This window comes from Kryptolebias marmoratus, linkage group LG4 (genome assembly GCF_001649575.2).
Source record: "Kryptolebias marmoratus isolate JLee-2015 linkage group LG4, ASM164957v2, whole genome shotgun sequence".
Taxonomy (NCBI): Eukaryota; Metazoa; Chordata; class Actinopteri; order Cyprinodontiformes; family Rivulidae; genus Kryptolebias; species Kryptolebias marmoratus.
The window spans coordinates 11,049,428-11,065,000 of NC_051433.1; the positions used below are offsets into that span (position 1 = coordinate 11,049,428).

At 40.5% G+C, this 15,573-nt stretch overlaps 2 protein-coding genes across 3 annotated transcripts; one reads left to right on the top strand and one right to left on the bottom strand.

Moving 5' to 3' along the window:
- Nucleotides 1-6: 6 nt before the first annotated feature.
- On the bottom strand, nt 7-7,322 carry hemk1 (HemK methyltransferase family member 1). Its single transcript, XM_017408029.3, has 9 exons — nt 7,018-7,322; nt 5,684-5,857; nt 5,509-5,600; nt 5,333-5,426; nt 5,106-5,243; nt 2,938-3,002; nt 2,754-2,803; nt 2,570-2,675; nt 7-333 (listed from the first exon to the last, which is right to left on the bottom strand). Exons 1-9 carry the CDS (start codon nt 7,108-7,110, stop codon nt 234-236), a joined length of 912 nt encoding a protein of 303 aa, XP_017263518.3. The 5' UTR covers nt 7,111-7,322; the 3' UTR covers nt 7-233.
- A 388-nt stretch (nt 7,323-7,710) lies between these two features.
- On the top strand, nt 7,711-14,577 carry nprl2 (NPR2 like, GATOR1 complex subunit). Of its 2 annotated transcripts, XM_025004175.2 has the most exons (12): nt 7,711-8,141; nt 8,387-8,478; nt 8,572-8,740; nt 8,833-8,941; nt 9,330-9,419; nt 11,260-11,396; nt 11,717-11,814; nt 12,040-12,076; nt 12,243-12,336; nt 12,407-12,524; nt 12,637-12,779; nt 14,201-14,577. In XM_025004175.2, the coding sequence occupies exons 1-12, from the start codon at nt 8,070-8,072 to the stop codon at nt 14,266-14,268; spliced, it is 1,227 nt and encodes a 408-aa protein (XP_024859943.1). In that variant the 5' UTR covers nt 7,711-8,069; the 3' UTR covers nt 14,269-14,577. The 2 variants fall into 2 exon arrangements, with proteins under 2 accessions (XP_024859943.1, XP_017263538.1); XM_017408049.3 differs by lacking the exon at nt 9,330-9,419 and having other exon boundaries at nt 7,713-8,141.
- Nucleotides 14,578-15,573: the final 996 nt, after the last annotated feature.

The window sequence follows — 15,573 nt, forward strand, 5'->3', positions numbered from 1 at the left end:
AAAAAAAAAAAAGGGAGAGAGGACGGGATTATCAGAAGTGACCTTGAGACGAGAGCCTGTGCCTGGAAGCGGCCTCACGGGAAGTCTCTCAGAAAAGCTTAACTTGTTAAAGACGCAACACGATACTGGTGTTTTTTTAAGAGCTCGCTGTTCCTGTGACAAGTCGCCACCGCAGTTAGAAATTAATCCCAGGTGTGTGTGTGTGTGTGTTGGGAGGCAAACCCTGAGGTTTCTCACCCCTGATCTGAAAGGACGAGCGGAGCCAGAGTTAAAATCTGTTTGATCACATTCAGGCCGTCTTCTCCTCCGTCTAAAGCAGCTGGATCTTCATATCTGGAGGCATTAAATGCATAAAAAACAGCATATAGGTAAAATACGTTCACAAAATCTTATATTTAATAAAAAAATATAATAACCTAAGAGCTATATGTTGCATTTAAAATTCTTCCTATGCTTTTGCGTTTCTAAAGGCTGATTATTCTGAAATAAACCTCTAAATTAGTATAAACTAAAGCTGCGTAATCTATCAAAACGTCATTGTGTTGCGACATTAATGTATGCCATATCATTACTGCAAAGAATTGAAATTAATTGCAGACACAAAATGCCTTTTAATGACATTCTATGGGTCCTAAATGCCCACGGAAAAGGAAAAAGATGAGTTTTTTTCAACAGATATTGTTATCAACAACATATCAGTGGCTCATTACTCTTAATATTTTGAACCTCTATTATGATGCACCGTTTTCACCCAAATATAAATATTTTCATTACAAACTTTCCATTCAGCATTCCCGAAAAACATCCCACAAATAAACCATAAAGGTGCACAATAACAACTAATTATAAACGAGCAGAGTTTGATCCGTTGTACTAATTTACTGTGCGAGTTTTTTTAAATCTGTGAAAATATACAAGCAGGTTGTGTTTGTACAAACGACAAGACGGAGAATCTAATTTAGCGGAGTGGCTGAAACCGTAAATTAAATTGTAAGAACAGTGAAATTATTAATTAAGGTTGATCAAGCTGCTTGTAGTTTCCGTATTATTATGATGTGTGATTTAAAGCCTCGTCGTCTTGATTTATGGATAATAATTTATGATCCATTCGTTGGAAAAAGGGATGAAGTTCATCCGTCAGTGGAGCAGATTTCTCTCAAGTCTTTTCCCTGAAGTGTCGGAAATTTTGAGGCATAAATCGACACATCCTGCTACCCCAGAAAAAAGCAATTCGTATCATAGAAAGAGTTCATTATGTCAACAATGCTGATTCCCAGAAAGCCATTTCCTCCCATTGTGTTGAGTAACACGCCGAGATGACAAACGGTGCTGTTAAATGACACTGAAGTGATGCTCTGAATGAAAAACAGCTTGGATAAATGTTTTCTTTTTTTTTTTTTCCTGAGAGGAGCTGGACGATCTCCTCTGGCGGCTTTTCAAATGAGCACATTCAGCCGGAGGAAGAGGAGCAGCCGCAGGCGGGGCGGGGGGGAAGAGGGGGGGGGGCATTCTGGTGCTAGAACGAGCCCGCACGTAAATATATTTAATGTTTTAATGTGACAATGATGGAAACTAAACGAGTTCTTATCTGTCTGTTTGTACAGCGAGTCCACAGAGCCGAGGCTTGTGTATCAGAGCAGCTTATCAAACAGTAACTAATCCCAGAGAATCATTGAGTGAAAGGAGATGTTTCCTCCCTCACTCGACGGGGAATCTCTAATAAATCTGAAATTGACCCGACTGAACTTTACCTAAGAACGGACCCTTTTTAATCATTGACGGACGGCGAGCGGAGAAACGAAACAACACAGCTCGTTGGCTTTTCTCTCACACACCCAGATGTGTTTTATTTGAATTCAGTTTTCTGAGTCTTACTGCTTTAAAAATACGTCTTTAAATAATAAAACTCAATGTGCCGCTTTGACTTTAAAGAGACGGCTCAGATCTTTTTAAGCGGAGTCGTGATAAACGCGATACTTTATCCGTTATCTCTTTAAACGCTCTCAGAGTTCCGTTTTGACCCAGTTGATGAGCTGACACCCAGTTCAAGGGGAGTGGGACCAGAGTGAGTTGCAAACACTACGTTATAAACCTTTACGCTGCTCTCAGTTTCACAATACGCGGTCGGTACGGCAACAAATAGAGCTCAAACTTTTTCTTATTCTGTCCCCGGCCTGTAGAAGGACCCCTTCAGGACCCGTAAGGAAAGATAAAACTGGAAGTGTCTCCGGAAGTGCACAGAATTTTACGTAAATAACGCTGTCATGTGAAAGTGACGTAAAGGCTTATAAATCAGCGTTTATAAGAACCAACTATTAACTTTTTTCAGGCTGGCACCGATGGGCCTGCTTGAACTAGCCATTAGCTTGTCACTTCATCAGACCAAAAAGGCCTGAACTGCCCCTTTAAATCCACAATTTATAAACTCCATATTAGATTTGTTGATATGCGTTTATTTCCACTGCATGAGAACAGCTTTTCTCCCAACGTAAGCGACTAAAACAATCTTTTGAGCACGTCTTCAAAACGCCAAAAATACAAAATTTGGCAAAGGACGTATTTGAGTCACCTATAAATCTCCGGCTCCAGTGATGCCATATCCTCTGAAAACAGGTATGGCGGGTTGCTGACCAAAGCCGAAGCTGACCCACAGAGGCTTAACACACTTTCTGCATCTGGGAAAACACAAGGATTTAAATTTTAGCCGCGTGTTCAGGTTTGTTGGTCAGAAAACAGAGGATTTCTCGACTTACTCTTCATAACATCGGCTTGATAAATCTGTAATCTGTCCCGAAGCCCCAACCTGATGAGGAAACTCTTTTTGTCAGCCAGCACAGTTTACAAAATAAAAAAAAAAACCAACAACAACATTGATTAAACATCGAAAGAGTAAATCAAAAGTTACAACTTGTTTTCTGCGTTCTGTGACACAATTACCTCGACGCGTTCTCTCCGGTTAAATCAACTGCATCCTGGCTTCGATCCAAGGCAAAGACTCGGAGCTGGGAAAGGAGAAACGCACATGGGGAGTCGAACCTGTTCTGTTCTCTCACCTTTTCTGTTTTTGTTTGCATTAAATCAATTGGAACTGTTGACTTAGGACGACGTGGGGAAATAAAAATCAGACAAAAGCTTTCACCAAACCACGTGGATCAGATCTCACTTCGGACGTTTTATTCACTTGTTTTTCTTTCAGCTGGGATTTCTTTCATGAATACGAGCAATAATGTATTTCCCTGTGTGTGTTCATTTGTCTGTTAGCAAAATATCTCATGAACCATAAAATAGATTTCAATAAACCTCAGAAAGTAATAAACAAACTTTTGGAGTCGTCACAGCTAACTGACCTTTTCGAACATAAAAAATGACTAACTCAGTCGGTTTTACAGATACTGAGCTGAGGTCTGGAGTGGTAGTAGCTGAGAGTCATCCCCACAATATTCTCTGAGCCTCAACAGATCGTTCAAGATCTTTGTTTGAAACTTTGGCATGCGGTGCGGCGGCAGATAAGCATTCCTTCAAGGAATGTTAGCTCCTTTTGGTCTAAAACGGTAAAACTGAGACGTGACGTAAAAAAAAACAGATTTCATTTAACTGAAACTATTTAAGTGTGAAGTTCAGATATCGTGAAATAAAAAAAACCAAACAACAACTCTAGGAGTCGTGTCCTTAGCTGGAGGTGAAAAACACACAATCGACACCACAATCTGAAAACGAGGCGCAGCGTTGCAGAAAAGCGAAGTCATCTGCAGCAGCCTCCTAAGACAACATGTGGTAATCCTGACATAACCCCGCCGAACACACCCAACCGAACTGACAGGTTTCAACAAGGAAATGGAACGTGTGGGATTAAATTACGACACGTCTCCAGCAACGCATCTGAAGTCTTACATTCTTCCAGCCGCTGCACTGTAATACGATCAAAATACCAAGAAAAGCTTGTTAGAAAGCTACCAATAACTGGAAGTTTAACGAGTTCTAGTGGGACTTCGAGGAACTTTGATTTTGTGAAATGGTTCAGTTCTCCTGGGATTAAATGGGAATCGATTTTTTTTAAAGTTTTCAAGCTCTCAGGTTTGTGGAATAAAATACAAAAAGTTTGAACCGATCAGCAGCAACGGTTTTAAAGAGGTCTTTCTCAATACGGCAGGGTGGAGAAAAACTAAAGTTTTGAACAAGAATTGTGCAAAATACAAGCACCAGATTGGAAATGACTGCTTCCAAGGGTCTGCTGAATCGATCTGGCCGACTGGCAAATTCTAATCCAAGATGGCAGACAAACTCCTCGACCAAGTATGGGTTTGCCCATAAAAGTGGAATATTTGGTCCATCTGAGTGATCTTAGTGTCTGTTTCAATGCTGAATCTAATATTCCTAGTTCATGAAGCCTTAAGTAAATATTTATAATACATCTTTATAAAGAATGACAATGAAAAATGATTGTTATTGTTGTTAATATTTCTGTGTTAAAGGTTTAGAACATTAGAGCTCGGACGCCACCACACCATAATGTGTCTTTTATTACAACTTGTGTTTACAAAACACAAAAAAGCCAGACGGGAGTTCACCAAAATGGATGCTGATGAGCCTCAAAGCTTCAGGGACCGATGAGATGAACCCGGAGCTCTTCGACCAGTTTCTTTAATCATTGTCGAAGGGAACCAACACATTTATCCACATCCGTACATGATCGCCCACCTTTCATGGCGGCGTAACTAAGAGCTGACATGTAATTCATCAGGTCGCAGGGTGTTTGCTGATACGTCAAATGAGTGAAGCTGTTTGCAGCGAACTGTGCTACAAACGCGTTTATCAGTGGAAAATGAAGAAAGTGTCTTCAATTATGGGTTTTTTCTGATTCGATGTGAGGCGCTTTAAATGCTTTAAGTCACCATGATGCTCTGGAAACAAAATGTACCAGAGATAATGGAAAGTGAAAGCAATAATCATCAGTCCAGACTTTAAAGAACAGTAGTCCTGGTGATTCGCCTGCTTGTTGGCACATTTTAAAAAGGTGAAGTGAACAGACGTCCTGTGGAATTCCTAAAGCTTCGCTGCTGGCAGTGAAGTGAGACTCGACGTCTCCAAACGTGCAATTAGCTCACCTGAGGCAGACTCTTCAGCAGGCTGAGAGAAATGGCACCGGAACCACAGCCCACTTCCACGCACGTCTGCCCGGACTCGGAACCGACTCCAGGTCCGGATTTCCTCCGCAGATCTGTGAGCACAAGCTCAACCAACTCCTGCGCCGAATCGACCGATAAAACAGGGCAGGTTTCATGCTTTCGGGCCGCCTGACGGTTGCGTTTGTGATGTTCAGGCGGTTTCTAACCTCGGTTTCAGGTCTCGGTATGAACACAGGAGGTCTCAGCTTCAACGTCAGGTCTCTGAAGTCCCACTCCTCGATGACGTACTGCACCGGCATTCTGCACGTCGTTGCCGGAGTACTCTTAGCAACAACCATCACCTGTAGTTGCGCAGAGAGATTTACTGCGCGCAGAAACTTACCTTGAAAGACGTCTGGTGCAGAGCTGCCACACCTGCTCTGTCTTCCCTCTGCTGAGGTGCTCCGTTAACCTTTCCGGCTCGACACTTTCCATCTGAATAAAGACCAGGACGTACTTTTAGTTTCTAAGCATCTCTGGAGCGACATTTCGTACAGGAAATGTGGACCGAGGCTCACCGTTTTAGCTCCAAGCACATGAGCGATGATGTACCGGCTGGACTCCTCGGGCTCCGTGACACCTTCCTCCTCGAAGCGTGTCCTCCATAAATCCGCTGCCTGAAGCGCCGTGATCCGGTCTGCAGGTAAGGCTGGAGCGCCGCTTACGAGCCTGCTATGAGCACTCCAGACCCGCTGAAAGCAAAAAACGTTTTTCTTCCTCATACATGAACATATTACCCCAGACGAACACAAGCACCAAGCGAAAACAGACTCTGAAACAGGTGGGCTCCTTGAACTTTCAACATGTTATCAACGGACACAGCTGAGGAGAAATTTACGACGCGACAATGACGGATTACCGTCTCAGCTGAGGGTTAACAGAGACTCAGGCTGGTCATAAGTTGTAGCTGAAAGTTTTCAGTCAACAAATCACCGCTCAGTCTCATAAATCAATCTGCCACTCAGATTAATGAGCAACTGAATAAAAACTAAGAGAAAAGTGCCAAATCAGTGAAGATATAAAAACTATAAAGTGGTTTGCTACTTCTAGCTCTTTTTTTCCATTTAGCTTTTAGATATCCTTTAGCTTTTGCCTAGACTTTTCATTTGTTTAGCTTTAAGCGAGTCTTTTGAAACTTTTAGCTTTTAACTGGCTATACTACTTTTAGTTCTGAGCGAGCCTTTTGATGCTTTTATCTAGTCTTTTGTTAAATTTAGATTTTAAGCAACCCTTTAGGCACTTTTAGGTTTTAGCTGCTAGCCTTTTGCTACTTTGAGTTAATCTCTTTGGTGCATTTAGCTAGCATTTTGCTACTTTTAGCTTTTAGCTAGTGTTTTGCCACATTTATCCATTCAGATGTTATGCCTGAATGATTAATAGGTCAGAGTTGGGTGGCTTAATAAACATTAAAACACAATAAAATGCACAGGTACTGAATTTAAAATAAATTTTAAAAGCAGCTAAATTCCAAATAAATAAATAATTATCTTTAAAGTGGACCTAAAGAAATACTGCTCAACACTTTAAAAGACTGCAAAAACTCTGGTTCACTGGAAGCAAAATAAATAAATAATGAGTGATGACATAAAACTTGAGCACGGTCTGTTACAGCTTTGTTTATTTTTCCTGCCTGAGGCTGCAGCTGGTTATTTCAGAAAGATTTTTCCCCTTTTAAAAGTTCATATTAATTTACCAAATAATTAGCATGCAACAAGTTGTGGTGGCTGCAATAAATATTAATAATAATAATAACAGTAATAAAAGATGAAATGATTACAGATCAGACACTGATTGTCTTCCTGTAATTATATGAACTGCTGTGGAGTTTTGACTTCAAACAACAAACAATTACCTTTAAAAGTCCTCCCCCTCTGCATCCCAAACATCTGTGGTTTGTACTCAGTGTCCTTCTCCACATGGCTAAATAAACAAGTCCCTGCGTCATTGTTCACTTACTTACGGCTCCTGTGAAGTTTATTTACTCGCTGCCTTATCATCATGAACCGACAAATATCCTAAAAATACACTTGCAAGGTCACTTTCACGTAACTATGCATAAGAAATTGGCATAATATTCTGAAAGCAGCAGTACGTTTTTACACACATGTCGCAGAAAAACTGTTTTCGAAACATTCTGATGACGCAATACGTCATGCGACGCAGGACTGACGCTACCGAAGGGCGCTTCCTTCAAAGACTTTTGGAAATTTAAAACTTAACAGCACTGTGCACAAAATAAAGCGCCAAAACGAACTGAAAGTTCGTGACAGGTTGCACACAAAACTCTTAAATCAATATTAATTCATAGTGTAAACAGTTTACGGTAAAAAAAAAAAACAAAAAACAAAAAAAAAACTGTGTATCTTAAAGAGAACTTTACCACCCTATAAAAGATTTCTGGCTAAGACTGTTCAAAAGATATCTTCATTAAAGCCTTCCATTTAGACATTTGATTCGACTTTTTACATTCTATTTCTTTTATTAAGATGTTATTAAGTGTTATTTGCCCCGATGTTCTCGTTCTAACGGATGACTGTGTAAATTCCGTGGGGTCCCTGAATGCAGCAGTGTTGTTGCGTCCCAGTCTTGTCAGTTCAGACGCCGACATTGAATCGCGTTGGTAAATTATTTGGCCTCAAAGCAACGATGCTTCAGTAAAACAACCCAATAGCACAGTTGGTAGGACGCAGCATGATGTAACAACTATTTAAAACGCTTAAAGGCGACTCACTAACTTTTGTTTCAACGGTGAGGCTAAATGCTAGCTAGCTAGCTTGCACTGTTTATGTCAGAGAGGAGACTCAGCTGTCATCTCTGACACCATTCAGCTGAAGGTATTTAGTTTAAGTTAAATAGACATTTAATTAACCAGGTTTTAAACCTCTTGTTAGGAGGTTTGCAGGCATGGCCACACGGATAGAGTGTATATTTTTCAGTGAATTTCATCCTACTCTGGGCCCAAAAATAACATATCAGGTAAGTAGGGATGTTTGTTTAAAGATAAACTTATCTTGTTGGCCTTAGACAGCTGTAATAAAACCAGCATAACTGTATTATTAGAACTATTATGCACATTCATTGCGATTTTTAATCACTCCTGTGAGCTACCTCTTTGTGTTTGCAGGTATTTAAAAAAATACTTCTAATTTCTTGTGTGATTTATAGTTTCTTTTTCTGCTTTAATTAGTTTACATTCATGGTTCTGTCCTTTTTCCTGACAGGTCCCAGAGGAGTACATTTCACGGGAGTTATTTGACACGGTTCAAGTCTACATTATCACCAAACCTGAACTACAAAACAAATTAATTACAGTGTATGTAATCCAGCTCAGCTCTTTGTCAAAAGTACCTTTGTGTTGTTTTTTTTTTTTTATCAAACATCATTTTAATTTTATCGTCTTTTGTAGGACTGCGATGGACAAAAAGTTAATCGGCTGTCCTGTGTGCATCGAGCATAAAAAGTACAGCCGAAACGCCCTTCTGTTTAACCTGGGCTTTGTTTGCGACGCTCACACCAACACGTGTGCGCTCGAGCCAATCGTCAAGAAGCTGTCTGGGTACCTCACGACTCTAGAGGTAATGCTTTAATGCCTCATCGGTTTGCTTTTGCCTTTGTGACACGTCCGAGCTGTGATGTTGGCCTTTTTCCTGCCTTGTTGCACTTGCAGCTGGAGAGCGGCTTCATATCGAACGAGGAGAGCAAGCAGAAGCTTTTGCCCATAATGTCGACCTTGTTGGAGGATCTTAACGCCACGGGAGCCTGCACGTTACCCATAGGTACTGTCTTGTATTTTACTTTGCAGAATTCGTGTCTCGGTGAGACAACTTCCACAGAGCTGGAGTCTATCATCATGGCAACTTATACTGATAACCCACACTTATTGAAAAATAAAAGGAGGCCTCACATGTAAAAGTGCCATTTTATGGCCAATCACGTCACTAAAACGATAAATAAAATCAATCCATGGTTATGCGGTCATTTTTTCCTCCTTCAATTTTGATTTCACTGAGAAGCATCTTTATGAGAGATATCTCAGCGGCAGTGAATGCTTGTTGATTAATAAAGATTTCTAGTTCATGTTATTTATTTTCATTTAAATCCCTGAACTAGAAGAGATTCCCTTTTTATTTTACTAGTTTTTGTTTTTCTTTGCTCATATCACAGCTGTTTATAAACTACAGCCGACGTCACATCTGACAGGATCGGGCTGCTGCTCTTCGCTCACGATTCAAGGACACATCTGCAACACAAGGAGCTAATTAAATTCATAATCTTATTCGCCTCATCTGCTTGTGCTTTTAATATTATGAGGCATTTTGCATTGATAACCTTAATAGGTAGACTAATTAACGCAGCATTGACCTAACGCTGCAGCTTTGCGGCTTTTGGTGTCGTATATTATGATGTTTATGAAGATGCATACATCAGTTTTGTCTGGAAGTCTTCGCAGGTTGATGGTTTGTGAAAACAAACAAAAACATGAGAAGAAAAATCTTCTTAGAAACACATTAACACAGTAAAAAGCAAATACATCCTGACAGTATTAGGGTTTATTTATCAGGAAATAAGGAAAAAAAATCATCTGGTCCTTTTTAAATTTAAATTGGGTAAATAGAATGTCAGTATTTAGCAGTATTTGTTTAGGACGATTAAATTTAAAGATACTGTGCAAAAATCTAAGTTCATCCTTTTCTTTTTCCGGATTATTTGAAGGTAAATACTTGTCAGGTGGTGATAATCAAATGAATTGATTAGCTGATTGTCAGTAAGTATGAGCACCTCGATAAAAGCAGATTTGCTCAAATGAACTGTAAAAGAAAATTGTGAAAAATGTGTTTAAAAAAAAAAACAGTTAAAGGAATCCATCTCAGATTGTGCCGTCCTCAGCTCGCTCGTTTCAATCTCTTGTCGAGGCAATTAGAAGAAAACGCTCGTTTGAGAGGTTTCTCAGAAATCCTCCTCTCTCTGTGAAAAAAAAAAAAAAAAAACAAAACTGATTAAAGACTGCAAACCTTTGACAGAACAAGCCGTTAGGCCTCAAGAATGACGTCCTTTGAGCAGAAAAATACAAAGACCGAAGGACACAAATACGAAGAACCACGTTTGGCCAAAAAAGAACAAAAAAACACAACCAATCGTCACGATCGCCTCATGACAACAGTCAAACACAGGAGAGGGGCGGAGGGCCTGGTAATTTAGGCTTGTTTTGCAAACACAGGTCCGAGCTGAAGTTGGCCAAAAGGGGACCTCGTGACAAGATAATAAGGCAAAGCACGTCAGCAGAAAATCAAAGAATAAAAGTCAACAGACCTGACATTATAATTATTCTGAATTACTGCTGCTGAGTCGGGTTTTATGAGCCACTTCATTACGGGATGTATGCACTTAGTTTTTCTCACTCTCACCGCTCCCGGGTTTTAGGTTCTGCTGAATAATGCCGTGGTGGTGTGTGTGTGTGTGTTTGTTTATCCAAGCATGAGCTGACCTAATTGTAAGCCTTGATAAGGACCAGATAATCTTTACTGCGTCCTGGAACATAAAGCTTTTACAGCTGAAAAAGGGTGCGCTCACTTTTCACCATGACTGCAGTGTCTGTTGTAGGTAAATACGGCTTACAGTATTCCAGGTATTTGCTGCTTGAATGCTTGGTTATTAAAGGCTGACTGCCCAAATTTACTGGTATTTTACTAAGATCAGCTCTAAAGTTGGCTCGAGCTTTTGCTCATGGTTCTGTCTTGTTTTGTTTTCTAAGTATAATCATCCACAATGCACTTTTGATTCTCAGACCTTGCTTGACAGCTTGATAAACGATTTATCTTCTATTAGATTTAGTTTTACTTCTTGTTTTTCCAGGTAAAACATTTTGTAAAGCGTGCTTCTGAGGTTCAAAGAATCTCCTAAAGACCTTCTGCCAAGCCTCTTCCTCGCAGAATATTTCTTTCCTGGAAATATTTGGTTATTTTTGGCTTCTGGCTCGAGTCCCCNAAAAACCGAGTTTATAGAAGCACTTCAGAACCGAACAAAAGGACACTGCTGCGCGTGAAGAGCAGCTGGGTCGCAAGTTTTTAACCCCGTCCGATTCCTCTGCTTGTAGATGATTCCAACACCATCCACCTGAAGCTGATCCAGCTGAGGCGGGATCCACCGATCGTTCAGGAATACGACGTTCCTGTTTTCGCCGAGTGCAAAGACCTGTACATCAAATCTCAGTGGGATCTCACAACTCAACAGGCAAGAACAACACGTGGCCGTCGATATCAGCAGTGATAGGCCTCCCGCCTAAATTCCAAGAAGCAGTGATCGAAAGATTAGCGAATGAAAGATTATCGCTTCTTAAAAAGAGATATGGACGCGTCTCACAGTCGTTTTGTTTTATGCGTGGCAGCGAGGCTCTCTTCCAGGAGAAGGTGCCGTTTAATTGGTGCAATTGTCGCTGCTATTGCCGTAATAAAATGCCATTTTCACATGTTTATAGTGTGCAACAAAGTGAATGTAGTTTTTATTCAGTTGCAGTTCGAAACAGATAAAATGTTGTGTTTTGTTTTCTGCAGATTCTGCCTTACATTGATGGATTCAGGCACATTCAGAAAATCTCTGCCGAGGCAGATGTGGAGCTGAATCTCGTTCGCATTGCTGTGCAAAATCTCCTGCAAGTACTTTTTTTTTTAACTTTAAATAAAAAAAAAAACAGTGCCTTCACATGCATCACAACAGGACGGTGCAGGTTCAAGACAAAATTAGCTGCACTGCTCTATTTCTTAGAGGTTTTTTGCATCAAATAATCAAAAAAGCAACATTCTTATAGTAGATTAGGCTCTTTACAAGGGAAACGTCGAATAAGATGTGTTTAAACCCACATTCTCCTTTTTTACAGGTATTATGGGGTTGTGACTTTGGTGTCGATATTTCAGGTACCAGAACAAACACAATTTATAAGTCTTTTCCACCATGTTCCTGCACTGAGTTCATAAAATGAGCATAAGAGCCACCATTTTAATTTCCTCGAATATGCTTCATCAGTAGTGGTAACTACTTGAGGTTTTGATCTATTTTGGTGTTTTTTATCACTTCTTCCAGTACTCCAACGTGTACTGCACAACCCCCAAAGTTCAGAGCCTCATCGATGACAAGTCCATTCAGGAGGAATGCCTCGGCTATGTCACCAAGCAGGGTAAGGAGGTCACGGTCAGGCGTGAAGTGTTGAAGTGTTGGACGCAGCTTTTTATTCTGGTTACCATCAGGTCAGAAACGTGCCAGCCTCAGGGACGTGTTCCAGCTGTACTGTGGTCTGAGTCCAGGAACCACCATGAGAGATCTCTGCTCCCGCTACTCGCAGCAGCTCCAAAGGGTCGATGAGAGGTCGGTGCCGCTCACTGTGTTTTTTTGTTTTGTTTTGTTTTCCTGAAATGACTTTATGAGCTTTAGAGCGCCTCAAAAACACTGGGTGGCGTTTTTGGGGGTTTCCGTTCAGGAGGCTGATCCAGTTCGGACTGATGAAGTGTCTGATTCGCCGGCTGCAGAAGTACCCGGTGAAGGTGGCGCGCGACGAGAGAAGCAGGCTGCCTCGACTGTACACCGGCAGCCACAGCTACGATGAGATCTGCTGCAAAACAGGCGAGTTTCCAGGCGCTCGCTTGACGCCTTCCCGTGACCTCATTGTGTTGCAGGTGGAACCAGGTACCGATTCGTTTTTAGCATCAGCTGAACTTGTAGGTGAGCTGAGCTGGCACCGACCAGGACTGAGTAAACATAACAGCCGGTCACATCCTGTAGTTGGGAACGCCAGTAGTTTTTTTTGTTTTATAAACTCATTATAAAGGTCTGACACATTATTTATACCAAAAACACACATTAGGGGAATTGGTAACTCTAAATTGTCTCGAGGTGTGAGTGAAAGCGTCTCTTGTTTGTGTTTAGGAAGTAGCACTCTGTCCAGGGTGTAACCTGTCCAATATTTATAACATAAATCACAGATATCTCTTTTCTGTGTGTGGATTACTGATTGTGATGAAAACCAGTGAAAACATGAGCATGTTTATTACTAAAGCCTGTCGTGAACTCATTCCTCACCCTTCCATACTCATCTTCACTTTTAGATGAAGCAAAAATAAAATTACAAAGAGCTTCGTTAGAAATGAAAATGTCAGGATGTCTTGGTCTGTGCACAGCCCGTTTGTTAGCAAAATATCTCATGAACCACTGGACGGATTTTAATCAAACTCAGACAGTTATTACTGGATGTGCGTCTAAGACTGATCCACCTTTGGAGTCAATCCAATTCAAAATGGCCGCCACAGCTAATCAATATGAGCCAACACAAAAATGTCTATAATCCAGTACTGATATTGAGCTGAAATCTGACGTGGCAGTCGCTGAGAGTCATTCACAACACGTACGTGTCACATGAGGTCATGCGTGACATTATTTTTAAGGCGGTGGGTGATACCCGTTCCTCCTTTAATTATTTCTTTTTTTTTCCTATAACTTTTCCCACAACAGCCTAAATCTATTTGTGATTTGCCTCAGGGAGAAAGCCTGAGTTAACGCAGTGATGTTGCAACCCCTGTTTTAGTACCTGTTATCTCTCTGCGGGGGTTTTAGGTTTCATCAGGTGACGGAACAAAAAAAAAAACCTCCTTTTGTGTTGAACTTTCTCCAAATTCATCCCTCAGGTAAGAGCTAACAGGATGCTGTTCGACTGTGTCAGGAGCTCTGCAATGGGTTTTAGAGGCAACACCGTTTAACACTTTAAAGCTCTGAAGTAAGACGTTAAAATCGATGCAGAATCAAACGGCAGTGAGCTCAGGGGTAAAGGTTTTTGTGCGTTTTAGTCCCGGAGGCACCACAGCAAACGGGTGCTGAGATGTCTGTAGAAGTTGTGTCACTACGTCTTCACACGTAATAAATGTGATAACATCCATGTCTGCCCTGGATTGTACTGTACAATGTAATGGAAAAAAATAGCATTTGGTTTATTTTAATTATTGCTGTTGCAGAAAAAATAAATATTTGCTTGTGATTTGCCTATTTTGCAGGTATTAGTTACCAGGAGCTGGATGAGCGTTTGGAAAATGACCCCAATATTGTTATATGCTGGAAGTGACGTCAAATAAAACCGCCTCAACCAGAAGGTGCCTTGAACAGAAGAGAAACTTCACAGATCATCAGTGAACAAAGAAGATGTTTTCTAATTTTTTTAAAGCTTAATTTTTTATGAAATCTCCTTGTAATTAAAAGCTGTGATCATTTTTTTGTTTTGTTTTGATCAACTTATGAAGGAGAATCCTATAAATCCTGTACCTCTGTAAACTAGAGATTATACAACAGTGTGACTGCCTGGTGTCATTTACAGTATAATACTGTGTATTTATGTTTTTATGCAGGGTTTTATTAAAAGGAACAAAAGTTAAAATTGTGTTTGTAAGGTTTCCATTTTTTTTTGTGGCTCCTAAAATGAGCCTAAAACTGCTCATTCTTACCTACATTATGACAAAAAACAACACAACAAACCAGATTAATCTCTGCAGCACCACAGACATTTAGCAGATAAGATATAGTACTTTAGATAGTACTAAATAGTACTTTATTTAATGGATGCTGTGAGTCCCAAACTTAACCGACTGGAATAAGAAGAACAGATACTTTTTGTAACTTTGCAGCAATAAAAGTGCATCTGAAATATGCATTGGAGAAGCCAATTGTAGGTTAGATTTTATCAGACTTGATAAAAAATGTATTTACTGAAGAGATATAAGAGATTAAATGTACTTTACTGTACAGTGTATTAGTTTTATTTCACACATACGAATCAGAAGGGAATATATTTTAGAATTTACCACATTATTCCAACAGCTTTTTAATTTATGTACCTAATAATAAACTTTTACATATTAACAAGACTGATATTGACAAATCAATTAAACAAAACCAAATGTATTTACTTTTTGACTTAGTTTTGACTGACAGCAGTAAAACTACACACAGCATATCAATAATTATATGTTTTCCGATTAAACTGGAAAATATAGGTTTCGTAATTCTTGCATCAAAGTACTTTTAGTTGAAGTCAATAGGTGTGTTTTGTAACACTCCGTTTTAAGGTCATTTGAATCCGCTGCGAGTCCTTGTTGCTTAGCAACGTCACAGCCAATCACACCACTCGACTGATCGACCGTTTTTTTACGTGAACGTTTGTCGCCCCCTCTTGGCGGTTTTAATGAACTGCACGTATATGGCGTTACTTTTGTGCCACCAAGTTGAGCGCGCGTGCCACCAGGTTGAGCGCGCAGTGACACTGATTTGAGAGTACAGACCGCTCAACTCTGACAAACTGCTCGCGCTCGGCTCTCTCTCCGCGCGCTCGACACTCTCTGCTCGCGCTCGCCTCTCTCTGCTCGCGCTCGCAACC